The 13,273-nt window shown below is 53.0% G+C and overlaps 1 protein-coding gene across 6 annotated transcripts in view; it reads left to right on the forward strand.

Annotated features, from left to right (window-relative positions):
* Positions 1-13,273, forward strand: part of rab3gap1 (RAB3 GTPase activating protein subunit 1) — a 120,430-nt gene that overhangs the window by 95,392 nt on the left and 11,765 nt on the right. For all 6 annotated transcript variants that reach the window (XM_085986628.1, XM_085986630.1, XM_085986629.1 and 3 more), the window contains 3 exons: positions 9,593-9,689; positions 11,297-11,400; positions 11,493-11,608. In XM_085986628.1, coding sequence (XP_085842754.1) covers positions 9,593-9,689; positions 11,297-11,400; positions 11,493-11,608 — 317 coding nt within the window. The remainder of the gene's footprint in view (positions 1-9,592; positions 9,690-11,296; positions 11,401-11,492; positions 11,609-13,273) is intronic.

Genomic DNA, 13,273 nt, shown 5'->3' on the forward strand with positions numbered 1-13,273 from the left:
CATCCCTCCCTCCATCCCTCCCTCTCTCGATCTCCCTCCCTCCCTCTCTCGATCTCCCTCCCTCCCTCGATCTCCCTCCCTCCCTCGATCTCCCTCCCTCCCTCGATCTCCCTCCCTCCCTCTCTCGATCTCCCTCCCTCCCTCTCCCTCCCTCCCTCCCTCCCTCTCTCGATCTCCCTCCCTCCCTCCCTCCCTCCCTCCCTCTCTCGATCTCCCTCCCTCCCTCTCTCGATCTCCCTCCCTCTCTCTCGATCTCCCTCCCTCTCTCGATCTCCCTCCCTCTCTCGATCTCCCTCCCTCTCTCGATCTCCCTCCCTCCCTCTCTCGATCTCCCTCCCTCCCTCCCTCCCTCTCTCTCTCGATCTCCCTCCCTCCCTCTCTCGATCTCCCTCCCTCCCTCTCTCGATCTCCCTCCCTCCCTCTCTCGATCTCCCTCCCTCCCTCCCTCTCTCGATCTCCCTCCCTCCCTCTCTCGATCTCCCTCCCTCCCTCCCTCCCTCCCTCTCTCGATCTCCTCCCTCGATCTCTCTCCCTCCCTCCTCCCTCCATCCCTCCCTCCCTCCCTCCATCCCTCCCTCTCTCGATCTCCCTCCCTCCCTCTCTCGATCTCCCTCCCTCCCTCGATCTCCCTCCCTCCCTCGATCTCCCTCCCTCCTCTCTCGATCTCCCTCCCTCCCTCTCCCTCCCTCCCTCCCTCCCTCTCTCGATCTCCCTCCCTCCCTCCCTCCCTCCCTCCCTCCCTCCCTCCCTCTCTCGATCTCCCTCCCTCCCTCCCTCTCTCGATCTCCCTCCCTCTCCCTCGATCTCCCTCCCTCCCTCTCTCGATCTCCCTCCCTCCCTCTCTCGATCTCCCTCCCTCCCTCCCTCCCTCTCTCTCTCGATCTCCCTCCCTCCCTCTCTCGATCTCCCTCCCTCCCTCTCTCGATCTCCCTCCCTCCCTCTCTCGATCTCCCTCCCTCCCTCTCTCGATCTCCCTCCCTCCCTCCCTCTCTCGATCTCCCTCCCTCCCTCTCTCGATCTCCTCCCTCCCTCTCTCGATCTCCCTCCCTCCCTCCCTCCCTCTCTCTCTCGATCTCCCTCCCTCCCTCTCTCGATCTCCCTCCCTCCTCTCTCCTCTCTCTCTCGATCTCCCTCCCTCCCTCTCTCGATCTCCCTCCCTCCCTCCCTCTCTCGATCTCCTCCCTCCCTCCCTCCTCTCGATCTCTCCTCTCCTCCGATCTCCCTCCCTCCTCCCTCTCCGATCCCTCCTCCTCCCTCCCTCTCTCGATCTCTCTCCCTCCCATCCCTCCTCCCTCTCCCTCTCTCCCTCCCTCCTCCCTCCCCTCTCTCCTCCTCGATCCTCCCTCCCTCGCCTCTCTCGATCTCCCTCCCTCCCTCCCTCCTCCCTCTCTCGATCTCCCTCCCTCCTCTCCCTCTCTCGATCTCCTCCCTCCCTCCCTCGTCTCGATCTCCCTCCCTCCCTCGCTCTCCCTCCCTCTCTCGATCTCCCTCTCCTCCCTCCTCTCGATCTCCCTCCCTCTCTCGATCTCCCTCCTCCCTCTCGATCTCCCTCCTCCCTCCCTCCCTCCTCTCTCTCGATCTCCCTCCCTCCGCTCTCCCTCCCTCCTCTCTCGATCTCCTCCCTCCCTCCCTCTCTCGATCTCCCTCCTCCCTCCCTCCTCTCTCGATCTCCCTCCCTCCCTCTCCCTCCTCTCCTCTCTCTCGATCTCCCTCCCTCCTCCCTCCCTCTCTGATCTCCCTCCCTCCCTCCCTCCCTCTCTCGATCTCCCTCCCTCCCTCCCTCTCTCGATCTCCCTCCTCCCTCCCTCTCTCGATCTCCCTCCCTCCTCCCTCCCTCTCTCTCGATCTCCCTCCCTCCTCCCTCCCTCTCTCTCGATCTCCCTCCCTCCCTCCCTCTCTCGATCTCCCTCCTCCCTCCCTCCCTCTCTCGATCTCCCTCCCTCCCTCCCTCTCTCGATCTCCCTCCCTCCCTCTCGACGATCTCCCTCCCTCCCTCTCTCTCGATCTCCCTCCCTCCCTCCCTCTCTCGATCTCCCTCCCTCCCTCCTCTCGATCTCCCTCCCTCCCTCCCTCCCTCTCTCGATCTCCCTCCCTCCCCTCCCTCCCTCTCTCGATCTCCCTCCCTCCCTCCCTCCCTCTCTCGATCTCCTCCCTCCCTCCTCTCGCTCCCTCCCTCCCTCCCTCTCTCGATCTCCCTCCCTCCCTCGATCTCCCTCCCTCCCTCCCTCCCTCCTCCTCCCTCTCGATCTCCCTCCTCTCCCTCCCTCCCTCCCTCCCTCTCTCGATCTCCTCCCTCTCCTCCCTCGATCTCTCTCCCTCTCCTCCCTCCCTCCCTCTCTCTCGATCTCCCTCCCTCCCTCTCTCGATCTCCCTCCCTCGATCTCCCTCCCTCCCTCTCTCGATCTCCCTCCCTCTCTCCCTCCCTCCCTCCTCTCCTCTCCCTCTCTCGATCTCCCTCCCTCCCTCTCTCGATCTCCCTCCCTCCCTCCCTCCCTATCGATCTCCCTCCCTCCCTCCCTCTCTCGATCTCCCTCCCTCCCTCCCTCTCTCGATCTCCCTCCCTCCCTCTCTCGATCTCCCTCCCTCCCTCTCTCGATCTCCCTCCCTCTCTCGATCTCCCTCCTCTCTCTCGATCTCCCTCCCTCTCTCGATCTCCCTCCCTCCCTCCCTCTCTCGATCTCCCTCCCTCTCTCGATCTCCCTCCCTCCCTCCCTCGATCTCCCTCCCTCCCTCCCTCCCTCTCTCGATCTCCCTCCCTCCCTCTCTCGATCTCCCTCCCTCCCTCCCTCCTCCCTCCCTCTCTCGATCTCCCTCCCTCCCTCCCTCTCTCGATCTCCCTCCCTCCCTCCCTCCCTCGATCTCCCTCCCTCCCTCGATCTCCCTCCCTCCCTCTCTCGATCTCCCTCCCTCCCTCTCGATCTCCCTCCCTCTCTCGATCTCCCTCCCTCCCTCTCTCGATCTCCTCCCTCTCTCCCTCGATCTCTCTCCCTCCCTCCCTCCCTCCCTCCCTCTCTCGATCTCCCTCCCTCTCCCTCCCTCCCCCTCTCGATCTCCCTCCCTCCCTCGATCTCCCTCCCTCCCTCTCTCGATCTCCCTCCCTCCCTCCCTCCCTCCCTCTCTCGATCTCCCTCCCTCCCTCCCTCTCTCGATCTCCCTCCCTCCCTCCCTCCCTCTCTCGATCTCCCTCCCTCCCTCCCTCTCTCGATCTCCCTCCCTCCCTCCCTCCCTCCCTCCCTCTCTCGATCTCCCTCCCTCCCTCCCTCCCTCTCTCGATCTCCCTCCCTCCCTCCCTCTCTCTCGATCTCCCTCCCTCCCTCTCTCGATCTCCTCCCTCTCTCCCTCTCTCGATCTCCCTCCCTCCCTCGCGCTCTCTCTCTCCCCTCCCTCCCTCTCGCTTTCCCTCGCCCTCTCTCGATCTCCCTCCCTCTCTCGATCTCCCTCCCTCTCTCGATCTCCCTCCCTCCCTCCCTCTCTCTCGATCTCCCTCCCTCTCTCGATCTCCCTCCCTCCCTCCCTCGATCTCCCTCCCTCCCTCCCTCCCTCTCTCGATCTCCCTCCCTCCCTCTCTCGATCTCCCTCCCTCCCTCCCTCCCTCCCTCCCTCTCTCGATCTCCCTCCCTCCCTCCCTCTCTCGATCTCCCTCCCTCCCTCCCTCCCTCCCTCTCTCGATCTCCCTCCCTCCCTCCCTCTCTCGATCTCCCTCCCTCCCTCCCTCCCTCGATCTCCCTCCCTCCCTCGATCTCCCTCCCTCCCTCTCTCGATCTCCCTCCCTCCCTCGATCTCCCTCCCTCTCTCGATCTCCCTCCCTCCCTCTCTCGATCTCCTCCCTCTCTCCCTCGATCTCTCTCCCTCCCTCCCTCCCTCCCTCCCTCTCTCGATCTCCCTCCCTCCCTCCCTCCCTCTCTCGATCTCCCTCCCTCCCTCGATCTCCCTCCCTCCCTCTCTCGATCTCCCTCCCTCCCTCCCTCCCTCTCTCGATCTCCCTCCCTCCCTCCCTCTCTCGATCTCCCTCCCTCCCTCCCTCCCTCTCTCGATCTCCCTCCCTCCCTCCCTCTCTCGATCTCCCTCCCTCCCTCCCTCCCTCCCTCCCTCTCTCGATCTCCCTCCCTCCCTCCCTCCCTCCCTCCCTCTCTCGATCTCCCTCCCTCCCCCTCTCTCTCGATCTCCCTCCCTCCCTCTCTCGATCTCCTCCCTCTCTCCCTCTCTCGATCTCCCTCCCTCCCTCGCGCTCTCTCTCTCCCCTCCCTCCCTCTCGCTTTCCCTCGCCCTCCCTCCCCCTCTCGCTCTCCCCCCCCCTCTCTCGCTCTCTCTCTCTCGCTCTTTCCCTCCCCCCCCCCCCCCCCTCGCTCTCTCTCTCTCCCTCCCTCCCTCCTGGTCGGTCTCTCCCTCTCGCTCGCCCTCCCTCCCGATCTCCCTCCCTCCTGGTCGCTCGCGCTCTCACTCCCTCCCGGTGTCTCTTTTTTCCACCACCCCCCCCCCCCCCCCCCGCCCCCCCCACCCGATCCTCTCTTCCGCCACCTCCCGGCCAGAACAAATCCAGCGACTGGCCGCCTTCCATGTAGCTTAAGGCCGCAACTGTAGGGTACTGCACGTGCGCAGCTTCAGTATACTGCGCGCAGGCGCAGAAGGCCGCCAAAATGTTCATGCAAATAATGACTGCTTTTTAATCCCTCTGAACCACAGGAGCAGATTTAATGTCTCATCCCAATAACAAATAGACTGGATATTGTTGGTGGAAGGAAAACACTTGATGAAGCAAATGACTTGTTCTGTTAAGTTTTCTTGAGAAACTAAAGCTGGAGTTAATGTGCCCTCAGTGCAAACATAAACCCATGAGAGTCTCATGCCTTTAATACCCTCAATTATCTCTTAGGTTATACCACCACTTTTTCACTGAAGTGCGGCCAAAACCACTTTCCATGGAAGCAAAAGTGCTTGTAGAACTGCGGCCTAATTTAAGATTAAATAGTGCTTCCCATTCCCTCCCCCTGCCGCTTGGTATTGTTCAGCTAAATCAGACACTAATTCACATCAACATTTCCAGTTCAGGTCGTCTTGGGTTACACATCCACAGCTCACCTGAATTGAAACATTTAAAAAAGGTTTTTGCCTGAAGAGGTTCACCAAGACACTCACTGTCGAGAGATTGGGATAATTTTTTTTTAAAGTTAACCAAAAGATATATTCTAATTATAAGATAATAAAAATATTAATGTATTCACTTTCCTGCCCTCCACGCACATTGAGGTCCACAACTTTCTCCGATCGGCTCCTACGTGTTTTTTAAAAAATTCGTTCATGGGATGTGGGCATCGCAGACAAGGCCAGCATTTATTGCCCGTCCCCAGTTACCCTTGAGAAGGTGGTGGTAAGCTGCCTTTTTGAACCGCTGCAGTCCGTAAGATGAAGGTACTTCCACAGTGCTGTTAGGGAGGGAGTTCCAGGATTGTGACTCGGCGACAATGAAGGAACGGTGATATATTTCCATGGCTGGATGGTTTGTGACTTGGAGGGGAACTTGGTGGTGGTGGTGGTGGTGGCGATGTTTCCATGTGCTTGCTGCCCTTCTCCTTCTAGGTGGTAGAGGTTGCGGGTTTGGGAGGTGCTGCCGAAGAAGCCTTGGTGAGTTGCTGCAGTGCATCTTGTAGATGGTACACACTGCAGCCATGGTACGCCGGTGGTGGAGGGAGTGAATGTTTAAGGTGGTGGATGGGGTGCCAATCAAGCGGGCTGCTTTGTCTTGGATGGTGTCGAGCTTCTTGAGTGTTGTTGGAGCTGCACTCATCCAGGCAAGTGGAGAGTATTCCATCACACTCCTTACTTATGCCTTGTAGATGGTGGAAAGGCTTTGAGGAGTCAGGAGGTGAGACACTCGCTGCAGAATACCCAGCCTCTGACCTGCTCTTGTTGCCACGGTATTTATGTGGCTGGTCCAGTTAAGTTTCTGGTCAATGGTGATTCACCCCCCCCCCCCCCCCGGGTATTGATCGTGGGGGATTCGGCGATGGTAATGTCAAGCGGCGGTGGTTAGATGCTCGCTTGTTGGAGATAGTCCTTGTGTTGCTCCAGAGTGCGGCTGGAGACTGCTTGTCTGTGCAGACCATGCGCGGTGCAGATCCAGAAATCAGTGGGGGCAAGTGCAGGCCTCAGCAACACCAAATGCACGTCTCAGGCCCCGAATCAGAGCCGCAGAGCCCCGCGGATGAGCGGTGAGGGCCCCGGCACCATTAAATCGATGGTGCTGGGGCCCTCACCCATCCTACCCGCCGATTCCCGGTTTCTTCTGTCGTTTCCACCAAGTCCGACTCTTTTGAGAATGCACTGCGGCCCTGGGAAGCATGTGCACTCTGGGGAAATCAGCGAGGTGGATAGAGCGGTTGCTGGGGCGCAGAAAATTGTGGGTCCTACGGCCGCCATTACTCAACGGCTGCCGAGACGACGCTCGGCAGGTTCCAGGGTTCTTGCCAAATGTTATTCCAATTTGGATCAGCTCCGAGGTCAAAACGACTCTCTGATGTCTAGTCTGTTTTTGAAATATGAATAAATCCTTTTTTAGATTCACTGATACAATGTAGCGATTGTGAGGAACTGTTTTAAATACATTTTGTGTCTTTACAAAATAACTTGCTGTAAGAAATTTAAGATGGTCACCAAAAGAAGCAATGTTTGAGTACTTTTAGTTCAAAGTACTCACCCATTTTATATATTGATAAAAGACAATTAAGAGCTGCTTGTTTAAGGTAAACCAGATTTTTAAGTCATATATTTTTCATTATAAAAATGGGTCTATACTTTAAACAAAAGGTTATCTTCCCAGACTGTCCAGCCGTTTAAATAGACTAATTAGGCAAACCAACCAGACCACACATACTATTTCAGTGACTTTATATGATGGGGGAGCGAGATAAGATCACCCACGTGTACACGCGATAGGTTGAGATGATCTGTTCGTGGAAATGACCTCCTTGTAATGGACAAAGGAAAAATAATTACAAATAAATTCCACATGTATGTACTCGCATGTTAAGTTGTACAAGCCTCCTCTCTAGTCCCTTTTACTGTAATTGTGTGATATATTGTCAGTGCACTGCTGACTCCCAAAGACACTGACCTTTGGGATGAATTTCTCTGGTGTTTCCTTTGTGAGAACTCCATAGAGTTAATCCGTTGGTTTCTCAGGTACTCTTTGTAGTTTTTCATCAGCAAGGTGTAGAGGAAAGGGTTGACCCGGCTCCCGACATAACCTGGGACGGGGTCAGGCGCGGAGGACGTTCCGCCTCAAGGCCAGGCCTTGGCGGGCCGGATTACCGCCTCCTCCTCCTCAGTACTTTCTACGGAGACGATTCTCTAGGTTTTGTGTTGCCACCACAAAGAACGCCTCTGGCAACAGTTTGTGTTGTTTCAAAATGCGGCCGCCACTCGGACCCCTAGAATCGACTACATGTGTAAGACGTTCTGATTGTCTGACAGTTTATAGAGTTCAGACTCGTGGAACAGACAACACAAAACCCAATGAATCTGTGAAAGTTCTTTTACTTAAAAAATCAACAAGAGGTTACAAGTAATTTCCAGAATACAAATTGTTCTCGGTTCATATACTTATCACAAGCAAGCATCTAAAATCATTTACTTTAAGCTCAGGTGAGATTATAAGGAAAACCACATACGTTACTATTCACCAGATGAGAGGTCAATTTAACGATGATAGACGTATGGCTAACTTTAACTGACAACTGACCAGGTCGCCATCAACGATAGCCCTGAACGTCGGTGTCCAATAACACTTACAACCCAAAACTTGGCAACTCAGCCACTGCGTACGTGTTCCTAACTATATGGTATAACGGTCATTAATTGTTTCTCAGACCCTCGTATCACTAGTCTGTTAGGCAACTGTGGGTCTCATGGCTAGGTACATTCCATAGTCTGAAGATGTTATTGCACTGATTTCACAGTCAATGGTCTGTTCCCACAGAACTTCAATAAGCTTGTTTTCCATATCTGTTCAGAGCAGACAATTGACAGCTTTTACAGCTTACAAGTCAAAGTTTATTTTGCAAAGTTCTCACAGCAACCAGTCTTTGTCCTCGCGAAGCATGATGGTAAAATCTGGTCATCTTTTACAGCAAATAGTGTGTTCTACACATGCATTTGCACGGAAAAAGCACTTGCAGAATCCCGAGACAGAGTTCACTCGGTCGCAGGGCTCCATATTTTAGCAAACGTTGTTCCAATTTGGATCGGCTCTGTGGGGTCAAAACGACTCTGAGAATTCCATTGTCTATTGAACCCGCCCCCCCCTGCTCCAGCTCACGGTGCGCGCGGGAGCTTGCAGATTACGCACCTTAGAGGGAACAGTGGTGGATAGGTCTTTTAGTACGATTGGCTGAATGGTAGCTTCTTGTGTTGTAAAGTTCTATGATTCTGTGGCAAAGTATTTGACTTGGCAGGAGACAGGATTCCACACACAAACTCCAAATGTAAGAGGGTTTCATCAAATTACACTCAAATGGTATACTTGAGGGGTCAAAAATAAGGGGCCATAGATAGAAGATTAAATGTAAGAGATTTAGAACAGGGGCCATGAGAAACCTCTTCACGCACACTTGAGGCTGTGAAATTCAGTTCCAGGGTTAGTGGTTGAGGCAGAAACTGTGTTGCCATGTAACTTTGGATCGTGGGTAAATATGGTTAGAACTATTTGCTCAAGTGGAGGGTAAACGCCAACACAGACTGGTTGGGCTGAATGGCCTGTTTCTGTGTTACTTCTATGTACTTCATGGGGTGGAGAAAATTTATCGAACCATACCCAAGTACAGTAGAAAAGTTTTCAACATTTTGAATGGATGATGTTTATGATTTTAAAGTTTATTGAACTTTACAAGATATACAGAAGGAAATTGATATTGCCTAAGGTTTTTTCTGTATGTTGGGGAGGGGAGATGTAATTTACAAGTACAAGACGAACTGTATCACAGTATGGTATGGCAGCTGTAGCTACTATGACCGGAAAGCCCTGCAGCGGGTAGTCAAAACTGCCCAACGCATTACCGGCACCCGGCTACCAACCATAGAGCACATATACCAGAAACGCTGTTTACGGAGGTCACGGACCATCATCAAAGACCCTACCCACCCCAGCCACAGTCTGTTCGCCCTCCTGCCATCTGGGAGACGCTACAGATGCATTCGCACCCGAACGACCAGATTTAGGAACAGCTTCTTTCCCAGGGCTGTCATCCTACTGAACTCCACAAATAAACTCTAAAGCCTGTACATCTGCCAATGCACTTTATTATGGTTATGTTTATGTTAATGTATTATAAGCCAAATGAATGTTGAATGTTTAAATGTCTTAATCTAAATGTACACTCTCGGGAGCCGCAAGCCTACATTTCGTTGTACTGCACTTGTGCACTAACAATGACAATAAAGTTGATTATGATTATTATTATTAAGCAATAAGGTAAAGTAATACATAATGCAATGTTAAAAGGTTTTACTGATGGATTTTTAGACATATTTTAAATTGTATTTATCTGCAGATTTAGACCTATGCACTTGAGATAACAGGACATATGTTTTCTCTCAGGTACTTCACTATTTAGTCGGCTTGAAACCTGCAGATTTGACTAGGCATTTACTACCATGCATCTTGCATGCTGCACTGCTGAAGGTTAAAGAAGAAGGTAAAATAGTTTTATAAGATTATACAACAAACATAGTATTAACAGTTTTAAATACTTGTAATTATTTATGATTGAAAAGTTTTAGGCCTAGAAATTCAGTTGTTTGCGCCAGCCGCTAGCGCCTTAGGAGGAGGAGATGTGGGGCGCTAGGCGGCTAGCGGCCGGGCGCAGCGCGATCTGCGCCTCTCCCCAACTTCAGTAAAGATTTAGCGGCGGCGCAAAGCCTTTGCGCGCGCAGATCCTGACGTCATTTCATCGTGCAACGCCCTTTGTGCGCCCCGAACCGGAAATTCAGTGGCGCCGCCCTTCATTGCGCCTGGCGCCCCCAGTGACTGGTAGAGGGGAACGGTTCCCAGTCGCTGCGGGGCGCACTATTTAAAGGGGACTCCTCCTGCAGTATAAGTGGCAGCCATTTTGTGCCAATCCCTCTGTGTGAGAGACGGATATTTGGAGAGAGACAAAGGCAGAGAGCTTTCTGCTTTGACTCAGCGCTTGCACAGGTACTTGTGGCTTCAGGCCAGAGCTTTACACTTGGATTTCACTTTCAGTGCCATAGCCTTGAGTCGCCACATATAATGGGGGCTGCAATGGGTGGAAACGTTGGCTTTCTGCATTGCATTCAAAGGGATCAGAGACGCCGTGAGAGAGTGCCAGTCATGGCCAGACGGAGATTGGCCAACAGGCGTCGGCACAGGAGGCCTTACCCACCCAGGGTATACCGCCAGCAGTTCTCATATCTGAACATGTCTGAGGAGCAGTGTGTTCAGAGGATGCGATTCAGAAGGGAGGTGGTCACTGAGATCTGCCACCTGCTTCGCAGAGATCTGCAGCCACAGCTGAGGAGCAGGACGTCTGTCAGTGGCAGTGAAGATGACGGTGGCTCTCAACTTCGATGCCACTGGCTCCTTCCAATCCGCTACTGGGGACATTGCCAACATCTCCCAGTTCGCGGTACATTGCTGCATCCGCCAGGTGAACAATGCCCTTTTCAGAAGGAGACGTCAGTACATCTCCTTCCCCATGACCCTGGACAAGCAGCAAGAGCGTGCAATCGGCTTTGGAAGAATAGCGGGTTTCCCCATGGTTGAGGGCGTAGAACTGATGAACCAGCAATGGTCAGGCCTTGCTTCAGGGCTGCAGTGTGCAGGGCATGGCAGCCAAACAAGTCGACCCTTCCCCTTTAAGAGCTGACCGGCGCCAGCGTGTCTGCCTTCATTGAGCAACTCGCCGCACCTGCGCTGCGCCCGTCCTCGGTGTTAGCGCCCCGGATCGCCGGCTTAGCGCCTAATGATAGTCGTGCATCGCCTGCTTTAGCGCAGCAGCAACCTCTTGGGGCGATGCCACTGAATATCGGCGAAGGTGGCGCGAAGTTGCGCCGGGCGCAAACTTTAGCGGCCGCCCGGCTGTAGCGCCCCAAACGTGGCTATACTGAATTTCTAGGCCTTAGAATTCCATAGAATTCAGATCTAATGAGATAACTGATTAAATCTTAATTAGCTGTTTATTAGGCTTTTAAAATATCCTAGTTTCTGGTCTCCATGTATGTTGCTTTATCTTTGTGCTTTCAGTTTTAATGGTGCTATTAATTTATTTACCACCTTCAACAGAATCTATGGAAGATATCCCCTCTGTAAGAAAAATAATTCAGCAGATCATTACTCATGCTAGCAAACTTTTAAGATATTCAAACCCTGACATCAAAAAATTGGAAGTAAGTTTTGCTGACATTACCTCAAGATTTACAAATGGGCAAATGTGCCCTTCAGAAAATTGGGAAACGTAACTATATGACTTTCTTTATAGGAAATAATTAGTCAGATAATAGCTTCAGAAGCCATTATTGCAAGATGTCGATCACTTCAAGCCAAATTTGGAATTAAGAAATGTGAAAAGGAAGATGAACGTGAAGAATTGGAAAGGTAAAAGATGTGTTACATTGGTTTATTTCCTAATCAGTAACTGATCATTTGTTTTGATAGACTTACTAACTGTCAGTTTGATAAATCTGAAATGGACCGTGAATAATATTGTGCAGTATTTGTGGCTACACTAAATCAATGGATTGTAGTTTAAGTAACATTTTAAGAAAGATTAATTCCAAAAACATCGAGAAGCTATTTACCACAGTATAAGTGTAGAAAAGGTCTATGAGAAGCGATATGGTCATGTAAGTATGTAATATCACATTTCTTGGGTCTGTTTTCTTGGCTCCACTATTGGTGGCCATACCATCGGATGCCTAGGCCCCAAGCTCTAGAATTCCCTCCCTAAACCTTCTTACCTCTCTCCTGTTAAGACGCTCCTTAAAACCTACCTCTTTGACCAAGCTTTTGGTCACCTGTCCTAATATCTCATGTGCCTTGATGTCAAATTCTGTTTGGTGCTCGTGAAGCACCTTGGGATGTTTTCTCTCTCTTAAGCAGTCCCTCGGATCTGAGGATGACTTGCTTCCACACTAAAAATGAGTTCTCTGGTGACTGATGAGTCCAATGCGGGACCTACAGTCTCTGTCACAGGTGGGGCAGACGGTGGTTGAAGGGGCGGGTGGGTGGGGTGCTTCGGTTGACGTGTGCTCCTTCCACTGTTTGTGCTTGGCTTCCACTTGCTCCCGGCGAAGAGACTCGAGGTGTTTGGCGCCTTCCCGGATGCTTCTCCTCCACTTTGTGCGGTCTTGGGCCAGGGATTCCCAGGTGTCGGTGGGGATGTTGCACTTTTTCAAGGAGGCTTTGAGGGTGTCCTTAAAGCTTTTCCTCTGCCCACCTGGGGCTCTCTTGTCGTGTCGGAGCTCCGAGTAGAGCGCTTGTTTTGGGAGTCTCGTATTGGGCATGCGGACGATGTGGCCCGTCCATTGGAGCTGATCGAGCGTGGTCAAAGCTTCAATGCTGGGGATGTTGGCCTGAGCGAGAACACTGATGTTGGTACGCCTATCCTGCCAATGGATTTGCAGGATCTTGCGGAGACAGTGTTGGTGGTACTTCTCCAGTGCTTTGAGGTGCCTGCTGTACATGGTCCATGTCTCTGAAGCATACAGCAGGGCGGGTATTACTACTGCTCTGTAGACCATGAGCTTGGTGCTGGGTTTGAGGTCCTGATCTTCAAACACTCTCTTCCTCAGGCGACCGAAGGCTGCACTGGCACACTGAAGGCGGTGTTGAATTTAGTCATCGACGTCTGCCCTTGTTGACAGTAGGCTCCTGCGGTATGGAACGTGGTCCACGTTATCCAAGGCCTTGGCATGGATTTTAATAATCGGGGAGCAGTACTGTGATGGGGGCAGGTTGGTAGAGGGCCTTAGTCTTACGGATGTTTAGTGTAAGGCCCATGCTCTCGTACGCTTCAGTGAAGGTGTTGATGATGGTTTGGAGTTCGGCTTCAGAGTGTGCGCAGACGCAAGCGTCGTCTGCATACTGTAATTCGATGACGGGATGGGACGACCTTGGATCTGGACTGGAGGCGACGGAGGTTGAACAGTTTCCCGTTGGTTCTGTAGATTAGCTCCACTCCAGCAGGGAGCTTACTGAGGGTGAGATGGAGCATTGCAGCCAGGAAGATCGAGAAGAGCGTTGGTGCGATGACACAGCCTT

The sequence above is a fragment of the Somniosus microcephalus genome, chromosome 4 (assembly GCF_052327205.1).
Source record: "Somniosus microcephalus isolate GS21.2 chromosome 4, FLI_Smic_1.0, whole genome shotgun sequence".
Lineage (NCBI taxonomy): Eukaryota > Metazoa > Chordata > Chondrichthyes > Squaliformes > Somniosidae > Somniosus > Somniosus microcephalus.